The 24,228-nt window shown below is 55.2% G+C and overlaps 2 protein-coding genes across 5 annotated transcripts; one reads left to right on the forward strand and one right to left on the reverse strand.

Moving 5' to 3' along the window:
• Positions 1 to 31: 31 nt before the first annotated feature.
• Positions 32 to 7,800, forward strand: POLL (DNA polymerase lambda). Of its 4 annotated transcripts, none has more exons than XM_076066259.1 (9): positions 33 to 353; positions 2,315 to 2,790; positions 3,239 to 3,400; positions 3,517 to 3,780; positions 4,461 to 4,634; positions 5,456 to 5,584; positions 5,928 to 6,096; positions 6,671 to 6,877; positions 7,096 to 7,800. In XM_076066259.1, exons 1-9 carry the CDS (start codon positions 239 to 241, stop codon positions 7,251 to 7,253), a joined length of 1,854 nt encoding a protein of 617 aa, XP_075922374.1. In that variant the 5' UTR covers positions 33 to 238; the 3' UTR covers positions 7,254 to 7,800. The 4 variants fall into 4 exon arrangements, with proteins under 4 accessions (XP_075922375.1, XP_075922374.1, XP_032808362.2 ...); XM_032952471.2 differs by having other exon boundaries at positions 2,315 to 2,778; positions 3,236 to 3,400; XM_032952473.2 differs by having other exon boundaries at positions 35 to 353; positions 2,315 to 2,778.
• Positions 7,801 to 8,202: 402 nt separating this feature from the next.
• Positions 8,203 to 24,014, reverse strand: LOC116941393 (T-cell leukemia homeobox protein 3-like). The gene is made up of 3 exons (XM_032952470.2): positions 23,240 to 24,014; positions 10,099 to 10,336; positions 8,203 to 9,767 (listed from the first exon to the last, which is right to left on the reverse strand). The coding sequence occupies exons 1-3, from the start codon at positions 23,679 to 23,681 to the stop codon at positions 9,515 to 9,517; spliced, it is 933 nt and encodes a 310-aa protein (XP_032808361.1). The 5' UTR covers positions 23,682 to 24,014; the 3' UTR covers positions 8,203 to 9,514.
• Positions 24,015 to 24,228: the final 214 nt, after the last annotated feature.

Consider the following 24,228-nt stretch of genomic DNA (forward strand, 5'->3'; position numbering starts at 1 on the left):
CTCGTTATGGGTGACGTCATTCACCAGCAACATCGTGTCAGTGACGTCACCTGATTCGCTCGAACTGTTTACAGTGCCGGGGTGACGTCACGCGGGCCAGTGGCACTCGTCCCGACGGATCGCGCTCTCCTCGCCTCCTGAGTCCCCCCCACGGCTCCTGGGTACCCCCCCTGGGTACCCCCCCACCCCCTGGGTACCCCCCCACCCCCTGGGTACCCCCCCCCCCCCGGGTACCGCCATGGAGCCCCGCGGGGTGACGAAGGCCTTCGCCAAGGTGAAGCGACGCGCGACGGCCACGGCGGCCCAACCGAGAGACGGGAAGAGAAACCGCGGAGAGGGGGAGGAGGGAGGTGGTGAGGATACAACGTGAACCACAGCACGCTCACCACACACTACACGTGAACCACTCACCACGCTCACCACACACAGCGTGAACCACTCACCACACCACACTACACGTGAACCATTCACCACGCTCACCACACACAGCGTGAACCACAGCACGCTCACCACACACAACGTGAACCACTCACCACACCACACTACACATGCCCCACTCACCACACTACACATGCCCCACTCACCACACACTCACACACCACACACACACCACACTCGCACCACACTCACACACCACACACTTACCACACTCACACACCACACACACACCACACACACACACCACACACACTCACACACGGCACACACCACACACACCACACTCACGGCACACACTACACGCACACGCTACACACACCTCTCACACACGGCACACACCACACTCACACACACACACTCGCCACTCACACACACCACACACACACACTCACCACTCACACACACACCACACTCGCACACACTCACACACGGCACATACTCACACACGGCACATACTCACACACGGCACATACTCACACACTCACACGCCGCACACACCCCACATACACACCACTCACACACCACTCACACACCGTACACACCGAACAGGCGATCACGCGCCCTGTACCCACCACACTCACACACCCCACATACACACCACACTCACACACACGGCACACACCACACTCACACACCACACAAACTCACACACCACACACACACCACACACTCACCACTCACACACTCACACACCACACTCACACACCACACTCACACACCACACACACTCACACACCACACACTCACACACCACTCACACACTCACACGCGGCACACACCCCACATACACACCACTCACACACCGTACCCACCGAACAGGCGATCACGCGCCCTGTACCCACCACACACAGACAGCTTCACAGCCGTCCCGTGGTAAACTGGCGACCCGTCAGGGCCCCCTCCACTTCACGGGACAAGTTCCCCTCCAGGGTGACACCACGATGGTCAGGTGCGTGTCGCATAGCGGTCAACCCCTTAGCAGCGCCCTACCTGAGTAACAGACCAATTCGGAACTTATTGGTCACCCCGTGCCCCTTACAAATCTCAACGTTCATCCTGCAAAGTCCCATCGCAAGGGAAAGACACAAATAGACAACATTGTTTTTTTGCCCGTATTGAAACGGCTGTACGCCGTATGGACCGGTTGACACGGGATGATGTTGTCAACTCTTAGTCGTCACATCTACTGCAGGTGTTCCTCAGGGATCCCTGCTATGTCTCCTCCTCGACTTTTCTCGGTCTGCATTCTCAGTCCACATCTCTCCAATGGGGCACGGCTGATGACACTCAAGCACACTCCACTCTCAACCTCTGCTCAGGGCCCACTCAATCTTGACAATTGTACCTCAGCCTTACAGCACAGGTTTCGGTTAAATCATCGCTTATTAAACTCCAAATATCCGTGGCTCCTTTCCTAGCCACCAGGCAGTGGATCACCACCGCATAGCCCCGTCAAAATCCTCTCATCTCTGGCCGTCAATCTCTCAAATCACCTTGACGCAGGAGCCTCGGTGAGAGAGATCGATGCGAGCCCCTGTCCAGCTGTGCCGTCGATGGCGGAATCGTGTATTGTAGGCGTTCAAGCAAAATCAGGTCGATCGGAACCACACTTGGATCACTTGTGCTACTTGCACTCCGCGCTCGTTCATCACACCCCGCCGCTCACCACACTACTAACACGACGCGCACCACACACCCAACGCCGACACCGCACTTAACCTCACCCCGCACTCACCATTTCTTACACGGCACTCCACACACTTTCCCTACCAGAGGCACCCAACACTCACCCACCGAATGCACGATTTAAAAACCGCACCGACTCCCCCCCCCCCCCCGCACTAACCCTATTCCCTACCCCCCCCCCCCGTCACAGCGCCCCCCTTCCTGCGGGCCGTGTGTGCGTGCGTGCTCGCGGCCGGGCTGGGCCGCGCTCGTGCCGAGCTACTGGCGTCGCGGCTGCGTGCCCACGGAGGCCGCGTCTCCCCGGACCCCGCCGACCCGGCGCTCACCCACCTCCTCGTGGCCGAGGACGTCACCCCCCGGCGGCTGCTGCGTCTGCTGGAGGCGGGGCCCGGCGGGGCCGGCGCGTGGCCGGCCGGGGGACCCGCGCCCGTGGTGGTGCGCGTCACCTGGCTCAGCGATTGCGTCGCGGCCGGCGAGGCGCTCGACCCCGAGCCCTACCGGCTCGATCTCCCGGCGCGCGAGGAGGCGGCGGGCGGGGGGACCCCGCTCGCCGGTAACGGCCGGGAGGTCCGAACTCCGCCGGGCGGGGGTCCCGTCGAGCGGGGGGCCGCCCCCGCCGTGGCTACGCCGCCGGGGCCGCCGCCACGCACCGCCGTGAGTCGCGGGGTGAAGCCACGCGCGCGTGGAGGGGGTGTCGGATCGGGAAGTTCACGCCGACGCTGGCACCGTCGCCTTTGCTGGTTCCGAGATTTGGCTCGAGGCCGTGCCGACAGCGGCAGGCAAAACCCGACGTGCGACGAGAGCAGAAAGAGAAACTTAGTTGAGTTCATGTTTGGGGTTTGAACAATGGTCAGGGGTGATGAGGGTGACGGGTAGAGATAGCAATGGGTTGACTCTGGTTGGTGGTTAGTGCTAGCGGTATAGCTAGTATGCGGGTAAGCTGGTGGTGTGGCCACCCCTGTGCACTAGTGTCTACAATCTGTGTCTATCACCACCTGACTATAATCGCGGCATTAGCCGTCAATTACAATCACAGTGCAACTGTAATTCAAGGTAACCACGCTCGTGTAAAAAAATATATGTTCAGCCACCACTGTCACGTTCTCCCCAGCAGGAGGAGACAGGCGGTGGAGGTGCGAGCGACGATGATAACGAGGAGGAAGCCAGGCCCAGCGGCGCTGGTGCCGTCACCGCCACCGACATGGAGGCTCTGCTCACAGGCGCCAGTCGGAGCTCTCCACCAGAGGCGTCGGGTCACATGGGCCTCCCCGATCAGGTAACCGGTCACCAACGAACAATGACCAGCGTGGGAAAGGGTGGGTCACACCGTCACGCCTGCCGGTCGCGACACCCTACCTGACCCCACACTTCTCCCCGGTTCCCCGGTCGCAGGCAGCTGATGCCGAGGTGCGCTCGGGTGCTGCGGGCGGGCAGGACCCCGGGGCGTCCGCGGCGCCGGCGCCCGCGTCGCTGGGCCGCTGGGTGTGCGCCGAGTCGTCGGAGCGCAAGCGCGTGAACCACAACGCGCACATCACAGACAAGCTGGAGGTGCTGGCGCGCGCGTACCAGCAGACGGGCGACCGGTGGCGCGCCCTGGGCTACAGCAAGGCCATCAACGCCCTCAAGGCCCACCACAGGCCCGTCGCCACGTACGAGGTGCCCGACTCGGCGCCCGTCGCCACGCTCGCGACCCGCGGGTGTTTGCGCTGCGTGCCTGCGAGGGGGTGGGCGGATACGATACGGGAGGATGCGGAGCTGAGTGGACTTTGCCGATGGCTGGTACTAGCGGTGTCGAAGGTCGGCCTCGGTGGAGGAAGCTCGTGAAGGTCGCTACTGGGCAGTTGGAGGTCGTCGCCCTCCAGCAAGATCAGAGGGTAGAGGAGCGACGCTCGGAGTGTCAGGCGGATAAAGACGCAACAAGCTGTCACAGTGGGGAGCGAAGTGATCGCAGTCGGTTGACACCTTGGCCTAACCCATAACTCTCCTGCCAGCAAGTCTTTAAGACTTCACATGACTCATCTTCTTTGGTTCTTTCGGTAAAGTCACGTAGAATGAGAATAAAATAATAAATTGATTATTTTATCAATTTATTATTTTATTCTCATTCTACGTGACTTTACCGAAAGAACCAAAGAAGATGAATCATTGCAGTCACGAAAGCTTTAAATCGAAACTTCACATGACCTCAAAGTACAAAGTGCACCTAGCCTGGCTCTACCATCGTGGCAACATCGCCTCCACTTAAAGCGGTGAACAGTGCCCGCCGCTGTCATTGTTCACGTGTGCACAAGTGAACGCGTGCGAGCGTGTTGGTACGTGCATGTTTACGCGCGCAGGAGGCGTGTGCGCTGCCGGGCGTGGGAGAGCGCCTCGCCAAGAAGGTGGCGGAGATCGCGCAGAGCGGGGAGCTGCGCCAGCTGCAGCACCTGGACCCCAGCGTGGGCGTCATCGCCACCTTCACCGACATCTGGGGCGTCGGCAGCAAGACGGCGCAGGCCTGGTACCAGCAGGTGCGACGGGGGGGTGGTGGGGGGGGGGGTCTGGGTATTCGGTTGTGGGGGCTAGCGTGCAAGGCAGAGTCGAGGTTGGGGTACAGATTTGTGCGTGAGGGTTAGGTCACCATTGTGTGAGACGGGGGTGGTTAACGCAGGGCGAGGCTTCGGGCATCGCTGAGTTTGGCGAGTTCAGCGCTAAAGGTTAGGGGTACAGTATCGGCATGTGAGGTGGGTGAGTGGGGGGGTTAGTGGGTTTTGCAATGGGGTGTATGGTGGGGTGTGTGGTCAGGTGAGTGGTGGGGTGTGAAGGACGAATGTGGTTGGATGTTAAAGGTTTAAACTCCTGTATAGCGATGGTTAGAGTTGCCGCATATTTGGCGGGGTCATTGTTCGTATCAGGGTGGTGGAACAAGCACTGACTCCACCTGGCATGTCAGGTGGGGTCAGTGCGAGGTTCCAGTAGGTTTGCGTGTGTACGCTTATGCGCAGACACACGTGTGTACACGTGTACACACGTGTGTACACGTGTGTGTGTTGAGCATGGGGAGCTCTAGTGTACTGGTGGTTAGCGCTCTGCACTACGAACCCGGCGATCCGGCCAACATCGGTGACGATTATCTGAAACGGTCCTGGGCCTCCCTTAGGTTGGCTCAGTCTCAAATGAGTACCTGGTGCGGTGTGTAAACATCGCTACTGGGTATACAACGGTGGCCGGGTGTGGTGTTGGCCACCTACGCCCTCGTGTGCTGTGCCGGCCCTCATAGGCGCTCTATAACAGCACTTGCCGCAACAGTCCGTTAAAGGCTATTAGGGGGATCTTTGTCTTTGTCGAGCAGGGCCTGCGGACGCTGGACGACGTGCGGGCGCGAGCGACGCTGACGCGGCAGCAGCAGATCGGCCTCCGTCACTACGACGACCTCCTGCTGCGCATGCCCCGTGCGGAGGCCCACGACATCGAGCGCACGGTGAGGCCAGTTGAATATCAGTGTTGGAACGCGTTGTATAATTCATGCTTACAGTGTAATTATTTCCTATTTAGCGGTGGTATTAGTTTTCGTTATTGTGGCTGTTGCCGGTTGCCGCGGTTTGTGTATTGGAGGCTATCGTGGTTGATGGATTGGAAGTGGTCGCCATGGTTTGTGCGTCGATGCGGTTGTCGCGGTGTTGCGTGGTTGGTGCGGTAAGGCGTTGGTACCGCTTGCCGTGGCAGAAGAGGCAGCGCCGCTCTGCAGGGATCGTGGTTGGTTGTGGCCACCGTGGTTCGTGTGCCGGTGCGGTAGTCATTGTTGTGGCGGCGGGCGTGGTTAGGTGTGCACGGCGGCCCTCGCGGTGGACGCGGCGCTACTGTGCGTGGCGTGCGGCTCGTACCGCCGCGGGAAGAGCTCGTGCGGCGACGTGGATGTGTTGGTGACCCACCCCGACGGGCGCTCGCACGCCCTGGCGCTGCCCCGCATCCTCGCCAGCCTGCACGCCTCTGGTAGCGCCCACCCCGCTCCCCGCACTAACGGCGCCGCCGACCCACAGCCGACACCGCTTGTACCGCCGCGCAACACCGTGCACCCCCGGCACCACCAGCATTACCACACACATCACGCGGACAACTAGAACTTTTGATGGCACCAGGATCATCTGCACCACCGTTTGCAGCACAGGCACCTGCGAGTGCGGCTCGGATGGTGCGTGTACGTGTGGTCTGCGTGTACGTGATTTTACGTGCGGATGTACGTGTGTGTGTGTGTGCACATGTATGCTTGTGTGTTCAAATGGCGGCTGTTGTTGTCGGAGCAGTAGTGCCAGCGCGCTACGCTACAAACCCAACAACCCGAGTTCAATTCCCACTCACGGCCAACACCAGCGACGAATATCCAAACCAGTCTTGGTCTGGATATCAACTCATCCGCAAATGAGTGCCAGGTAAGATGCGTAGGGAGACAAAGGCGGCCAGGAATTATTCTGGCCACACCCCCTCTTCGTGTGTGCCGTGCCGGCCTTCGTAGGTGCTCGCTAACAGCACTGTTGAGGCTACGTGACCTTTGTCCTTGTGCGAGCAGGCTTCCTCACGGATGACCTGGTGTCGCACGACGAGGGCGGCTCGCAGCACAAGTACATGGGCGTGTGCCGCCTGCCGGGGCCTGCGTCCCGGCACCGCCGCCTCGACCTCATCGCGGTGCCGCACGCCGAGTTCGCGTGCGCCCTGCTATACTTCACCGGCTCGGCGCACTTCAATCGCTCCATGCGAGCGTTGGCTCGCACGCGAGGTGCTCGCTCGTTCGCTCGCCCGTCCAACCGCTCGCTCGTTCTTCCGCTCATCCACAGGCTCGCTTGCCTCCCGCCACCTCGCGCGATCTTACACGCACTCATCCGCTCAACGACGCAGCCGCTCACACACCCAGCCACACACGCTCACCTGCTAACCCACTTATCCACTCGCGCTGAGACTCGTGTCCCCCCGCATGTCCCTCCCTCTGCCACGCAGGCATGAGTCTATCGGAGCGCGCCCTGAGCTCGGGGGTGGCGAGGGGCGGGGGCGGGGGGAAGGTGGGGGCGGGGGTGGCGCTGGCGACGCCGACGGAACGCTCCGTCTTCGAGCTGCTGGAGCTCCCGTTTCGGGAGCCGCACGAGCGCGACTGGTGACACGGACACGCACGGGGGGGGTGGGGGATGGGGAGACGCGGGGGGACACGTGAGGATGACGCGGTGACGCATGTGGGACACGTGGTGCTGTACCGCGTGTATGTTGAACTTCTTTCCAACCGTACGTAGCCGACAGTGCTAATGGGAGGTGCAGTTAGCTGTGCATGTGCGGTGTTGCTCCCGCACGGTGGTGCGATCGTGGCGTGGTATGGTCGGTGTGGTCACCGGCGGTTGGTCGGAGTGATGCGGCGTGGTGGTGTCGTGAGGTGGTTGTGTCCACGTGCCTGTGGTTCACTTTGCCCCGCAGGTTCTGTTGATGTCCACCTCTCATGCCCGGTCGGGTACTCTCACGTCTCGTAACTGTATACACACTTCACGTGAAACATCGTCGTCGTTATAATGATGATTGATGCGTGATATTACCCAAAGTCAATTTTAAAAATCTAAAAATTGTAATCATGTTGTGTGTGTGTGTGCGCTGAGTTTACTTAGGGACAGTGAAAAATACCAAGATTATTCTGTAAAAATAAAAACATGACCCCCAAAAGTTGTTTTTGTTCACATTGAACAAGCAAGTTAAAAAATTAAGCAGCTATAAGTCGCACTTGTGAGTACACAACGCTGTATCTGTTTACACGTTCAGATAAACGTGTACGCACATTTGTGGACAGTGCGGGTCGGTGACGCAGTGGTTGGTGCACTGCAACCCGCCGACCTCCAGTTCGATTCCCGCTCGTGGCCAAAATTGGTGACGAATATCTTGAACCAGTCGGTCAATTCAGCCTGTTTGTGTGTGCTTGTGTGTGTGTTTGTGTGTGTCTGTGTACATGGCTAGGTACACGCGTGTTTGTGTGTGTGTTTGTGTGTGTGTGCGTGTTTGTGCGTGTGCGTGCGTGTGCGTGCGTGTGCGTGCGTGTGTGTGTACACAGAGCCACTTTCACCACCTGGGTCCGCGTCGGTCCTCTTTTATTCACGCTTCTGGTTTCGCCGCTGCCAAATTCATCGCAGCTCCGCATGACCCCACATGCCAGAGGTCCCGGTCAAAGGTCAGAAGTCAGAAGTCAGGGTTGAGGGGGGCAGGACGTGGGGTTGTCATGTTGGAGTCTGGGTGAAACCTAAAATGGGGGCCGAGCCGGGAGGGGGTGGAGTCCTGGTCAGACTGTCACGGTCAGCGTCACCCCCAGTGCGAAGAGCGCAGCGGCAGCACCATCACGACGACGACGACGACGACGACAACGACGACGACGACGCGAGAACGCGGTACAGACACACGGCATCGCCAGGGTTACGGAGTTCGTGCCCCCCCACCCCCCATCCTCGCCATCCTCGGGGCGGTTGCGTCGGCGCGGTCCCCGTGGTGGAGCTGGGTTTTGCTTGAGTCGGTGCGGTTGTGGCGCGCTCTGTGGTTGTGGCGTGCTCTGTGGTTGTGGCGTGCTCTGTGGTTGCTGTTGTTGGTGCTGTCGACTCCACGCAAGTTCCACGGGGGTCGACCTGGTGCGGGTTCCCACGATTCCACGGTCGAGCCGCTGCGGTTGATGCGGTCGAGTTGCGTCGTGCCGTCGGTGGCGCGGGGCGGTAGCCCGGCACCCCGGGCCCCCCTCCAGCACCCCGGGCCCCCCTCCAGCACCCCGGGGCCCCCTCCAGCACGTGGGGCCCCCCTCCAGCACGTGGGGCCCCCTCCAGCACGTGGGGCCCCCCTCCAGCACGTGGGGCCCGGGTTTACGGTTGCACTGCCAGCGCTCGGTGCGGTCGCCGCGGTTGTAGCGGCTCGTGTCTCCCCCCGTCCCTTCAACTTCTCCGATTCCCGTTTAAAGTTCGATTTCGTGTTCTCATAAAACGCCCCCCCCCCCCACTGCCCCCCTTAAAACAAATCTCACGATCACACATGTACAGTACATACACTACTATTTACAGCTCCCTCCGTCACGGCAGCTCGCTCGGGATGCGGGGGCCGTCCTGGAGGTGGGAGGGTCACAGGGGCCTTGGGGATGGGAGTTGGGGTTGGCGGGAGGGTGATGGGGCCCCCCAGGGAGTGAGAGGCAGGGTCAGTGGGAGGGGCCGGGCCCCCAGGGAAGGGAGGCTTGGGATGGTCAGGGGGGGTGGGGCAATAAGGGAGAGACAGGGTCGGGGCCTTCACGAGAGGGAGAGGCAGGTTCAGCGGGAGGGAGAGGCAGGGTCAGTCGGAGGGACAGGGCCCCCATGAGAATATGGGGGGGAAGGGGGGGCGGGGGACCCCCCTCCAGGGCCCCGCGGGGGTCCCGCTAGAGAGCGGAGGCGAGGGAGGCGACGGGCGCGATCTCCCCCTGCTCCTCGGCCCAGGGCTGGAGGTTCTGCAGCGCGAAGAGCGACGCGTTGTGAAGGCAGACGCGGTCGGCGGGGCCCCCCTCGCGGGCCCCCTGCGGCCCCCCTCCCCCCCCGTGCAGCGCCTTGGGGAACTGCACCTCCGCCTGCAGCTGCAGCAGCAGCCGGTTGGCCTGCTGCCTCTCGGCCTCGCGCTCCTCCGCCGTCTGACGTCTGGGCCGCCGCAGCCGCGTGCGCACGGAGGAGATGGGGGGCACGGGTGAAAGGGTGACATGGGGCGGCATAGGAATTGTGGGGGGGGGGGGGGGCAATCGAGGAGAGAGGATCAGTGGGAGTAGAGTTGGGGGTGCACATCATGCACACACGCAAGACGGACATTGGACGAGAACGATGAAGGAATTGGTGAGCCCCCTACTTTTCCCCGTCCCCATGCCCCGCACTCCTCGCATCAAAATCTTTATTTATTCATCAGATTCTTCTCGTCATCAATGGAATGGAGTGCCCGCCCCGTAACCCCACGCACCGCCCCCCCACCCCCACGCACCTCCACTTGGTGCGCCGATTCTGGAACCACGTCTTGACCTGCGCGTCGGTCATCTTGAGGCCCTTGGCGAGGGCGGCGCGCTCGGCGGAGGCGAGGTACTTCTGCCGATGGAAGCGCTTCTCCAGCTCGCACACCTGCAGCCGCGAGAAGGACGTGCGCGGCTTCTTGCGCTTGGGCGGCGTGCGGTTCTGGTACGGGTGGCCCACGCGGCGAGGCACCGACAGCGGGGCCAGGGCTGCTGATGTGCGGTATGGGGGGGGGGGTGGACATTCAGAATCGGAATATTTATCCTGGAAGAATCCGATGAGCCATGAAGCTCTTTTTGACATGACCAGAAGGGGCCGGGTAAGAAGGTGAACAACAATAAACATCGATTAGTCGGGCAAAGTACAAGGTCAACAAATCGGCCAAACAAACAAAACTAAACCATCCCCATCCATGCAGGCAAAGCCCACTCAGGTATTATTTTTCAGAAGCCACCTGGCCACAAATTATATCTCAATAAAGTGGCCCGTCATTTGGACAATTATAGCACCAAAATCACCTGGAATTATCTCAATGCGTGGTTCTAAATGTGGAAGGAAAAAGCGGTGGATCTGGAGAGATAATGCACGCGACCACGAGGTTAAAGGGGAGAGTTCAGCCGTGGTTGGTCGGGGGGGGGGTAATGATTTGTTTTGAAGTCCAGGCGAGCCACCGTGAGTCGTGGAAACGCGTGTCTCGAGTATTCTTCGGCTGCTGCTGTGAATTGCCACGTGATAATCCTCGTCGTGAAGCTGTCATTTGTGGCCAGCTCGCTTCTGGGAAAGAGCTTTGTAGCTCAGCGGGGCTTGCCTGGTAAAATCTAAAACAAATGTGATTGAGTTAACTCGCTTTTTGAGGAGGGTCCTGCCTGCATTGGGTTTTAAGTTTGCAGCCCATCGGCGATGACGAGGCGTCGTGTTTATTGGGCACGTGCGCGAGGTCGCAACAACGCTCCACCCCACACCCGCGTACAGATGGAAACAGATGGCGATTAGTCCCCGTACAGATAGAAACAGATGGCGATTAGTTCCCCGTACAGATAGAAACTAGATGGCGATTAGTCCCCGTACAGATAGAAACTAGATGGCGATTAGTCCCCGTACAGATGGAAACAGATGGCGATTAGTCCCCGTACAGATAGAAACAGATGGCGATTAGTTCCCCGTACAGATAGAAACTAGATGGCGATTAGTCCCCGTACAGATAGAAACAGATGGCGATTAGTCCCCGTACAGATAGAAACAGATGGCGATTAGTCCCCACTCTGCTGTGCCGCCCTCTCCTGGCGAGTCAGGGTCACGGCTCTTGCTCGAGGCCCACCCAAGGGTAGGAGGGAGTTTCACAACAACATCTGTCGAGGTGATCCACCAACCCCTCGCTGCTGCCTCCACAGCGCTGGGGCTACGGGCAGCAGCCACGTGAGTAGCGATGATGACGATGACAATGAAGACGAAGATTTGTTTCTTGATATGGAAATGCAACTCGACGTGTTCGTCAACAGCAACACCGCGCGCGCGTATGCGTGTGTGGCATTAAAAGGAAAAAATATATGAGGCGACGTTTCGGGCTGTGGCCCTTCTTCAGAGCACATCATGAGCCGTGTTTCCTGTATGGCGCGATCTCGGAGCGATGTTCATGGGGGTGGGGGGGGGGTGCAGGAGGCGAAGGGCGACAGAGAGGGAGTGGGGCACGGGGGGGGGGGCACGGGGGTGGGGGGGCCTGGTGAGACGCCGCCCGGCACGGACACGGGGGGGCCATGGGGTCAGGGGTCAGGGGTGCAGCTGCGGTTGTAGGGGGGCGGTAGAGAGAGGGGGGATAGAGTGGGGGGGGGGTATGAGGGGTTCATATGTAGGGGGGGTCAAGCGGTCACGTGTGTCCTGCACTGGCAGTCCACTACAGTACTCTATACAGTACTTTATACAGTCCACTACAGTACTCTATACAGTCCACTACAGTACTGTTGACAGTCCACTACAGTACTCTTTACAGTCCACTACAGTACTCTATACCGTCCACTACAGTCCACTACAGTACTCTATACAGTACTCTATACAGTCCACTACAGTACTGTTGACAGTCCACTACAGTACTCTATACAGTCCACTACAGTACTGTTGACAGTCCACTACAGTACTCTATACCGTCCACTACAGTCCACTACAGTACTCTATACAGTACTCTTATACAGTCCACTACAGTACTGTGTACGGCACAGTCCCCTACTCAATGTCACAACAACAACAAGACAATTAAGCGTCATACACACTGCACAGTAAAATATAGCCGCGATGTTGTGCCAGACACTACAGTATACAGCAACAACACAACATTACCAGATAGACACAATTAAAACCATAACACGAAACATAACACAACGCAGCCGATAGACACACAAGACACAGACGTGGTACTGGTTTTATCGACCCTGTGTATGTGTAACGATGATGGTGCCGTAACAACAACACAGTAAACACAACAACGCAGTTTAAACACCATGAGGTAACAGCAGCACTGTATACACAATAGCACACACAGTGTACACAACGCGACACACAACGTGCCCATCGCATAGACACCTTGTACACCTACATAGACACCTTGTACACCTACATAGACACCTTGTACACCTACATAGACACCTTGTACACCTACATAGACACCTTGTACACCTACATAGACACCTTGTACATCTACATAGACACCTTGTACACCTACATAGACACCTTGTACATCTACATAGACACCTTGTACATCTACATAGACACCTTGTACATCTACATAGACACCTTGTACATCTACATAGACACCTTGTACACCTACATAGACAGCTTGTACACCTACATAGACACCTTGTACACCTACATAGACACCATGTACACCTACATAGACAACTTGTATACCTACATAGACACCTTGTACACCTACATAGACGCCTTGTACACCTACATAGACACCTTGTACATCTACATAGACACCTTGTACACCTACATAGACACCTTGTACATCTATATAGACACCATGTACATCTACATAGACACCTTGTACACCTACATAGACACCTTGTACACCTACATAGACACCTTGTACACCTACATAGACACCTTGTACACCTACATAGACACCTTGTACACCTACATAGACACCTTGTACATCTACATAGACACCTTGTACACCTACATAGACACCTTGTACATCTACATAGACACCATGTACACCTACATAGACACCTTGTACATCTACATAGACACCTTGTACATCTACATAGACACCTTGTACATCTACATAGACACCTTGTACACCTACATAGACAGCTTGTACACCTACATAGACACCTTGTACACCTACATAGACACCATGTACACCTACATAGACACCTTGTATACCTACATAGACACCTTGTACACCTACATAGACGCCTTGTACACCTACATAGACACCTTGTACACCTACATAGACACCTTGTACACCTACATAGACACCTTGTACACCTACATAGACACCTTGTACATCTATATAGACACCTTGTACACCTACATAGACACCTTGTACACCTACATAGACACCTTGTACATCTACATAGACACCTTATACACCTACATAGACACCTTGTACACCTACATAGACACCTTGTACACCTACATAGACACCTTGTACACCTACATAGACACCTTGTACACCTACATAGACACCTTGTACATCTACATAGACACCTTGTACACCTACATAGACACCTTGTACATCTACATAGACACCATGTACATCTACATAGACACCTTGTACATCTACATAGACACCTTGTACACCTACATAGACACCTTGTACATCTACATAGACACCATGTACACCTACATAGACACCTTGTACATCTACATAGACACCTTGTACATCTACATAGACACCTTGTACACCTACATAGACACCTTGTACACCTACATAGACAGCTTGTACACCTACATAGACACCTTGTATACCTACATAGACACCTTGTACACCTACATAGACGCCTTGTATACCTACATAGACACCTTGTACACCTACATAGACACCTTGTACACCTACATAGACACCTTGTACACCTACATAGACACCTTGTACATCTATATAGACACCATGCACATCTACATAGACACCTTGTACACCTACATAGACACCTTATACACCTACATAGACACCTTGTACACCTACATAGACACCTTGTACATCTACATAGACACCTTGTACATCTACATAGACACCTTGTACATCTACATAGACACCTTGTACACCTACATAGACACCTTGTACATCTACATAGACACCTTGTACATCTACATAGACACCTTGTACACCCACATAGACACCTTGTACACCTACATAGACACCTTGTACATCTACATAGACACCTTGTACACCTACATAGACACCTTGTACACCTACATAGACACCTTGTACATCTACATAGACACCTTATACACCTACATAGACACCTTATACATCTACATAGACACCTTGTACACCTACATAGACACCATGTACACCTACATAGACACCATGTACACCTACATAGACACCTTGTGCACATACATAGACACCTTGTACATCTACATAGACAGCTTGTACATCTACATAGACACCTTGTACATCTACATAGACACCTTGTACACCTACATAGACACCTTGTACATCTACATAGACACCTTGTACATCTACATAGACACCTTGTACACCTACATAGACACCTTGTACACCTACATAGACACCTTGTACACCTACATAGACACCATGTACACCTACATAGACGCCTTGTACACCTACATAGACACCATGTACAATTATTGATACGTGGCGATGTACAACGGACACACACCGTGCATACAGCGGTGCACCCTCAACAACAACAACACGCACAGACACAACAACAACACACATAGACACAACAACAACACACACAGACACAACAACAACACACATAGACACAACAACACACAGACACAAAAACACGCACAGACACAACAACAACACGCACAGACACAACAACACACACAGACACAACAACAACACGCACAGAAACAACAACACGCATAGACACAACAACAACACGCACAGACACAACAACAACACGCACAGACACAACAACACGCATAGACACAACAACAACACGCATAGACACAACAACACGCACAGACACAACAACACGCATAGACACAACAACAACACGCATAGACACAACAACACGCATAGACACAACAACACGCATAGACATAACACACAACAACACGCACAGACACAACAACACGCACAGACACAACAACACGCACAGACACAACAACAACACACATAGACACAACAACAACACACACAGACACAACAACACGCACAGACACAACAACAACACATAGACACAACAACAACACACATAGACACAACACACAACACGCATAGACACAACACACAACACGCACAGACACAACAACAACACGTATAGACATAACAACACGCACAGACACAACAACAATACACATAGACACAACAACAACACGCACAGACACAACACACAACAACAACAACACGCATAGACACAACACACAACACGCATAGACACAACACACAACACACAACAACACGCATAGACACAACAACAACACGCATAGACACAACACACAACAACAACACGCATAGACACAACAACACCACGCATAGACACAACACACAACACGCATAGACACAACAACACGCATAGACACAACACACAACACGCACAGACACAACACACAACAACACGCATAGACACAACACACAACAACAACACGCATAGACACAACAACACCACGCATAGACACAACACACAACACGCATAGACACAACAACACGCATAGACACAACACACAACAACACCACGCATAGACATAACACACAACACCACGCATAGACATAACACACAACAACACGCACAGACACAACACACAACAACACGCATAGACACAACACACAACAACACGCACAGACACAACAACACGCATAGACACAACAACACCACGCATAGACACAACAACACGCACAGACACAACACACAACAACACGCATAGACACAACACACAACAACAACACGCACAGACACACAAAAACAACACGCATAGACACAACACACAACACGCACAGACACAACACACAACAACACGCATAGACACAACACCACGCATAGACACACAAAAACAACACGCATAGACACAACACACAACACGCACAGACACAACACACAACAACACGCATAGACACACCACGCAGAGCTGCGGGCCATTTCGAATGTAGCCGCAATTCTTAACATCGATTTAAGTTGAGTGAAATGTTTGTGATTTTCGCATGACGCAGCGGTGTTTGCTCCCATGATTACTATTTGCGTTATTTGCTGTTCCAGTACTCTGTTGTTGTTGTTTTCGTGCCCCAGGCTGCCACTCGTAAATAAAAAGTCTCCTACCCTGGCCTCGTGAGTTCTCCACCTGGTTACACAAAGTCAACTTGAACTCAACATCTCACTCACCCACTCACTCACCGTCTGACCCATCCACTCACCCACTTACTTACTCACCTACTCACTCACCCACTCACTCACCCACCCACTCACCCACTCACTCACCCACTCACTCACTCACCCAGTCACTCACTCACCCACTCACTCACTCACCCACTCACTCACTCACCCACTCACTCACCCACTCACTCAATCACCCACTCACTCACCGTCTCACCCACTCACTCACCCACTCACTCACCGTCTCACCCATCCACTCACTCACCCACCGTCTCACCCATCCACTCACTCACTCACCCACTCACTCACTCACCCACCCACTCACTCACCGTCTCACTCACTCACCGTCTCACCCATCCATTCACCCACTCACTCACTCACCCACTCACCCACCCACTCACTCACCCACTCACTCACCCACCCACTCACTCACCCATCCACTCACTCACCCACTCACTCACCCACTCACCCACCCACTCACTCACCCATCCACTCACTCACCCACTCACTCACTCACCCACTCACTTACCCACACACTTACCCACCCACTCATCCACTTACCCACCCATCCACTCACTCACCCACTCACTTACCCACCCACTCACTCACCCACTCACTCACCCACCCACTCACTCACCCACCCACTCACTCACCCATCCACTCACTCACTCACCCACTTACCCACCCACCCACTCACCCACTCACTCACTCACCCACCCACTCACCCACTCACTCACGCAAGTGCGACTCACTCTATCATGGTATTCCGAGTACTTATCTGGCTACACAAACTTTCACACTGTGTACATTATACACGAACTTGCGCAATATAAACACAGTGTAGCTACCACGCACGGCACAACCAGCGCCGCAAAGTGGCGCAGTTTAATTGTACCGCGTTAGCGATGTAAGTGTTGCGTTATATAGAGGCAGGTAACACGAAGTAATCGCAAACGTCGGTGTGAAGATCAGCTCACATTCCGTCATCTCGTATCCGTGTCCACGTACAAGACAAACCGGTACATTTTACACATCCCATCAGCTCTCACGACCTTCTGGTGGTGCAGAATTTCAGCAACATGGATTCAAGAGACGAAAACTCGGGACTGGTTTTGACAAAGTCTCATCAGCAGATGATTCCGTGTTGTGTGTTACAGTACTCTATACAGTATACATTTAATGTTGAGTTTAACTAGGGCCCTACATGTTAACGAGAGGGTCCTGGGCTAAAACGTCGAGAAGCTCAGCCAACATTGGTTCGAGCGAGCGCGACTCGACCGATGAGGCACCGAATGACGCCACCGGTCCAGAACCACGTGCTGCTGGAATGATGAAACCCCCAGAACGCCGCCCGCGGGGCTGATGGGATGAGTGAAATAAAACAATCTACTGATGCGGACAGACGGATGATGATGATGATGTCAAGGAGACGTTAATGGCTGCTTATGTATTTTGTATTATTAATCGCTGTGTGCCGTGTGTTCAATCAACCAGTCCGGTCGATAAACCGAGTACCAATTTGTGGTTGTGGTTACGTTGCGAGCATCAGTGGGGGGGGGGGGGGGTAGTGAGATCGTGCTGCTGCACTGCTCTATGCTCCTCCCCGCCTTCACCAAGCTGCACCTGACCAGCGTGGTGAAGTATGGTCAAACACCCCCCCCCCACCTCGACACACACGCGTGGGGGGAGGTCCTCATCCAGCAGTGGATTGGCAATGCGCCTGTACGCGTGAATGTGTTGATGCGTGTCACGTGTTTTTTGTGTTCTAATTGTGTTTATTTGTTGAGTGTTGTTTATGCCTGATGTGTGTATTGGTCCTTGTGCACGATGCGTTGATTGCGTTCAGTCGGTAAAACGAGCGCCACTTTGTGGTTAGTCGGTCAGTGGTTGTTCTATGGATTGACTAGTCCCGGCCATAGCAATGAGGAATGTCCCACCACTGCCTCAGGGCTCTGTCACGCCGTGCACCGTGGCGTTTGAGATGTACGTCGCTTGGTGTGTTTTCTGTTGGCTGATTGTATTGTTTACTGATTGTTTACTGACTGTTTACCGATTGTGTTGTTTACTGTTTACCGATTGTGTTGTTTACGGATTGTATTGTTTACGGATTGTGTTGTTTACGGATAGTTTACTGATTGTGTTGTTCACTGATTGTGTTGTTTACTGATTGTGTTGTTTACGGATTGTTTACTGATTGTGTTGTTCACTGATTGTGTTGTTTACTGATTGTGAGGAGGGGAGGTCTTCTGTCAAATTATATTTTCCAGTAAGGGGGGCCGACGATTGCTCCTGTGCGTGTACATTCCAAACGATTCATTTGTGGTGTAAATTTTAATATATAAAGAAAAAAACCGTGGCAAATGTGGACCTTGACACCGGTGCACACTTGGCCAACTCTTGCAGAATGACCTCACGGACTCTTTAACGTCCTCTGTGAGTAAAGCACGCGCCGCGGGGCGTTATTTGTTTAATCCACGCAACCCGCGGTAATGACTAGGGCGGCCGCCGAAGGTCGAACCGTGAACCCTCTTGGGCCGCGGCTGATCTCGAGCCCAGGTGAGTAGCCCTTGTTTGTGAGTCGTCTCAATCATTCCCTGCGGCGTTCGTTCGTTCATTCATTAATTCCCAGTGGAGCCGACAACGACAGATCCCGCGACATCAAAGTCTCCACCACGTCTGCCTGCGTGCTCTAAGTTCTGCAGTGCACATGGCGGAATCAAGAGCGCAGTTAGAACAAAACCTGTTTCCTGCGGTGATGTGGGGGGGGGTGACACATATCACTGCGGATCATCCTATAATCCGCGTTAGCTGCGATTTTACTCCTCTTATCCGCGAGGGGTAATAAAGAAAATAAAATCGCGGATAACCCCCTCGCGGATTATTGGATCAGGTTTCCGCGCGGCGACTCCTCTTGTCCGCGATACAACATCGGTGAAGGATTTTAGGAATCCGCTCCGCGTTGTGGGGAAAGTCGCGGAGAGCCATCGCGGATTATTATTCGTAAGAAAGACGTCGCGGGTGAATGGGAAATTTCGCGGCACCCCTGGCAGCTGTCGCGGATGACGACAACAACAATAAGAGTGGCGGATAAATAGTAATAATCTTGAATTAGAGAATTACAAAGATGAAGATCTCCCCCCCGTGAAATCCTTCATAACAGACTGCTGTGGCAAGTGGCCCCATGTCGGCCGGCACGCGAGGTAGCGTGAGCGGCAACCACGCCCGACCCGGCAGCCTTTACCTCCCCAGCTCTACGTGTTAACACAACCCACACACACACACAGCAGAAGGACCATCACGACACGTTGACATATTCGCTGGCCTTGAGCGGGATTCCAACTCGAGGACCGCCGGGTTCGGGGCCACCAGGCCTCTCCACAACACCACATTTAAAACACGCGCTCACACTTTCATATATACACAGTATATATACATACAGTACTGTATACACACATATACACACGAACGCACACGTGTGTATATATACACACAGGAGAGACGATTGTGGGGTAACGGAATTACACGAGACCAATGCAGCAGGGGCGATGGGCGATGCCGATATATTTGACTCCGTTTCGTCTTGAATGTATCGAGTTGCATTAATTATGCGCGCGTGTGTGTATGCGTCTGTGTGTATGCGTGTGTGTGCGCGCGTGTGTATGTGTGCGCGTGTGTGTGTGTGGTGTGTGTATGTGTGTGCGTGCGTGTGTGTATGTGCGTGTGCGTATGTGCGTGTGTGTGTGCGTGTGTGTTCAGCGCACCAAGTCTGCTCTGCAAAAACAATTGTAAACTGTAAAAGCCCTAATTATGAAATCGATAATTACTGCATTTTATTTATGGTGAGGATTCATTTGTTATTTCGTTGCCTTTCCATAGACATCACGGTACACACAAAACTGCATGTACACAATTTAAATACATATTAAATTATATTTACACATATGCCCACATTACAAATACCCCCGTATAGCCTTAACAGACTGTTGGAGCAAGTGCTGTTCGCGACCGTCTATGAAGGCCGGAACGGCACACGAGGGGGTGGGTGGCCAGCACCGACCGCCTTTGTATCCCCAGTAGCGATGTTAACACGCTGCACCAGGTGCTCATTTGAGGCCGGGTCGACCTAGGGGATGCCCGGAACCGGTTCAGATAATCGTCGTGAGGAATCAAACTTGGGTCGATGAGTTCATAGCGCAGCGCGCTAACCCCTACGCTACCGCTCCTCTACACATTGCACACACAAAGATCCCCCGTATAGCCTTTAACAGACTGTTGGGGCAAGTGCTGTTAGCGAGCCCCTATGAAGGCTGGCACGGTACACGAGGGGGTGGGTGGCCAGCACCACGCCCGGCCGCCTTTATCTCCCTAGTGGCGAGATAAAGGCGGCCGCACCAGGTACTCATTTGAGGCTGAGTCGACCTAGCGGAGGCCCAGGACCGGTTCAGATAATCGTCACCGGTGTTGGCTGTGAGCGGGAATCGAACGCGGGTCTCCGGGTTCATTTGCGCAGCGCGCTAACCGCTACACTACCGCTCCCCACACACATACACACGCATATACACACACGCATATACACACATATACAAAATATGCGCACGCACAAATATACAAAACACATCATCCATACACAGACAGCCACATTACGCGCTTGTGTGCGTTTACATATATACGTGCATACACGTGCGAGGAGCGGAGGCGTAGTGGTTAGCGCACTGCGCTACCAATACGGCGATCCGATTTCGATTCCTGCTCACGACCAATAAACAACAGCGGCCCTGGGCCCTCCTCTAGGTCGACTCTGCCTTTAAATAAATACCTGGTGCAGTGTATAAAGCATCAGCTACGTGGGGAGATAAAGGCGGCCGGGCGTGGTGCTGTTCACCCAGCCTCTCACGTGGTGCTGCTCACACAGTATATATACACACACACACACAGTATATATACAAACACACACACAGTATATACACACACACAGTATATGCTAAGTATATGTGTGTCTTTGGCATATACAATGGCAGCATAATGCGTAAGCATCGGACACGTTCACGATCATCGTAACAACTCAATGGTGTCCGTCACATTGGCGCGGACGATTTGGTCGCTAGCAGCAATTGCCCCAACAGTCTGTTGAAGGCAATACGGGGGATCTTTGTCTTGTGTTCGACAGGGTGTGTGATATATTATGATCATTAGAAATGTAAAGGCCTTTATCATTCCACTGCTGGATGAAAGTGCTCTCAAAGCTGTCGGTCGGGTGGGGAGCTTATTTGACCATACCTCAACACGTGGGTCGGTTGTGGGGTTGGTAACACGCGGCGAGTGGAGTCGAGAGAAGACGTGTGTGTAACGTGTGTGTGTGTGTAACGTGTATGTAACGCGTGTGTATGTAACGTGTATGTAACGCGTGTGTGTAACGCGCATGTGTGTAAACGCGCGTGTGTGTGTGTGTAACGCGTGTGTGTGTAACGTGTGTGTGTAACTCGCGTGTGTAACGCGCGTGTGTGTAACTCGCGTGTGTGTAACTCGCGTGTGTGTAACTCGTGTGTGTAACGCGTGTGTGTGTAACGTGTGTATGTAACTCGTGTGTGTAACGCGTGTGTGTGTAACGTGTGTGTGTAACACGTGTGTGTAACGTGTGTGTAACGCGCGTGTGTGTAACGCGTGTGTGTGTAACTCGCGTGTGTGTAACTCGCGTGTGTGTAACTCGTGTGTGTAACGCGTGTGTGTGTTTAACGTGTGTATGTAACTCGTGTGTGTGTGTAACTCGCGTGTGTGTAACTCGTGTGTGTAACGCGTGTGTGTGTAACGCGCGTGTGTGTAACGAGTGTGTGTGTAACTCGCGTGTGCGTAACTCGCGTGTGCGTAACTCGCGTGCGTAACGAGTGTACGTAACCCGTGTGTGTAACGCGCGTTACACACACGGGGGGAGGTTAATGTATCACCGAATACCGTCCGTGTCTCTGGTACACCGACGGGAGTAAGGGGGCACAGCATTAGGTACAGGGCAGCACTTGGCCACAGAGAGCTGCAGATGTACACTGGATGTGGTGTGCCGGCTGCGGAGATATCCCCGCGGTGGCGCGCGTCGCGCACGCGATTTGTGGACGAGCGACGCACGCGGTCGCGAACGGGCACGGACGGAAGCGCAGCCTCGAGCAAGAGAATGAAGAGTGCACAAAGAAGTATGGCTAGACGGGAGCGTGCAGACAGGGAGAGGGCGGCGCTGGGTGGGGTAAGCGGGAAGCGTAGATCAGAGGGCAGACGCAGGGTGGCGAGTTCAGAAGCGGCCCCGGGCCATGCGCGTCGTGACCCCCCACGGAACGGCGCTGGGTGGCGGTGGAGGAGAGTGGCGGGGTGGCAGTCGAGGTACGGAACGCGGTCCGAAAGTCCGCCCCGCCACGGGGGAGATGGAGCGGTGAAATGATCTGTGGCCAGCTACTGGGCGAGTTATTATTGTTATTATTATTGTTACACATCGCGTGATCGTGAGAGGTGACAGCGGTGGCGGCGGCGGCGGCTTTGTCCGGGCCTTCATCCAGCAGCGGACCGACCATGGTTGTTGTGACTGCTGGCGATGATGGCGAGGGCTCGTGTGATCTCGTGCCTCACCGCTTAGCCGCTCCTTCACGAATCTCCGGTTCGACTCCATCCACGGAAAGGGCAGGGGGATGCCGTGCCCGAGGGGACCCCCGGGGATCCCCGCGGCGAGGGGCCGGTGCGCCGGCACCCGGATGAGCCCGGCCCCCGCGCCCTGGACCCCGAAGTGGCACCCAGGGGGCATTCCGGGGTGGTGCTGCTGCTGGGAGGGGTGGTGCGGGAACGCGGGGCTGTAGGGGCCGAACGCGGGGGGCGAGAGGGCCCCGTATCCCCCCGCCGCTCCGTGGACCATCGGGCTCAGCAGCAGCTCGGCGTGGTCGCAGGGACCCCGCGCCGTAGGGGTCGGGTCCCCTCCTGTCGGGGTACCCCCTCCCAGGATCTGGTCGATGCCGAAGCTGATGGGTTCTGGCTGCGGGGACGCGGGACTCAGGTGGCTCAGGGATTCCGACTCCATGGCCCCCTAGGGGAGAGGGGACGCGCCCGGCTCGGGGACACGAGAAGTCCGGGGAGCCCGGGGGTTCAGGGGTTCAGGGGTCCGGCTCAGGGGTGAAAGGGTCCTGGACGGCCCGAAAGACAGAATCGGAGGTCCGAGGTCCGGCGCCTCGAGCGTTAGGGAACTCGGGATCAGAGGATGTGCGGAATCTGCGGCACGGCAACGGAGAGGGGTCCAGGGGGGTTGTTTCGGGGGGTCCGGAGGACTCAGGGGCTCGGGGTCCGGGTCCCCGTCCGCCGGGGCCTCCCTCGCCCTGTCCCGGTCTCAGGGTCTCGCTGCTCCGCGCGCTCTCAGTCCCCGGGAAAAAGTGATACGCGCGTACCCCTTGCGCGTGCACGAGTATGGGGGGAGGGGATAGTCGAGGGGGGGGGGCGGGGGGACAGGCCCCTCCCCCCCCGTCTCCCGCCCCCATTCTTCCCCCACTCCTCGGGTTAAGAGGCCCCCATTGGCTCCTCGTGCACCCCCCCTCCCGTTACCGCCCCTCCCCCCCGCCCCTCCTCGTGCTCGG

Source organism: Petromyzon marinus, chromosome 11 (genome assembly GCF_048934315.1).
Source record: "Petromyzon marinus isolate PM22_M1 ecotype Great Lakes invasive population chromosome 11, UKy_Petmar_22M1.pri1.0, whole genome shotgun sequence".
Classification (NCBI taxonomy): Eukaryota; Metazoa; Chordata; class Hyperoartia; order Petromyzontiformes; family Petromyzontidae; genus Petromyzon; species Petromyzon marinus.

Bases quoted from the DNA above. Each gene is read 5' to 3' on its own strand.
- POLL (XM_076066259.1), top strand. From the start codon at position 239: ATGGAGCCCCGCGGGGTGACGAAGGCCTTCGCCAAGGTGAAGCGACGC. The intron at 4,635-5,455 runs GTGCGACGGGGG...TTTGTCGAGCAG, and splicing joins CGCAGGCCTGGTACCAGCAG to GGCCTGCGGACGCTGGACGA. The intron at 5,585-5,927 runs GTGAGGCCAGTT...GGGCGTGGTTAG, and splicing joins CCCACGACATCGAGCGCACG to GTGTGCACGGCGGCCCTCGC.
- LOC116941393 (XM_032952470.2), bottom strand. From the start codon at position 23,681: ATGGAGTCGGAATCCCTGAGCCACCTGAGTCCCGCGTCCCCGCAGCCA. The intron at 10,337-23,239 runs GTGAGGCACGAG...ACCGCACATCAG, and splicing joins CGTGAAGGAGCGGCTAAGCG to CAGCCCTGGCCCCGCTGTCG. The intron at 9,768-10,098 runs GTGCGTGGGGGT...GCGGCGGCCCAG, and splicing joins AATCGGCGCACCAAGTGGAG to ACGTCAGACGGCGGAGGAGC.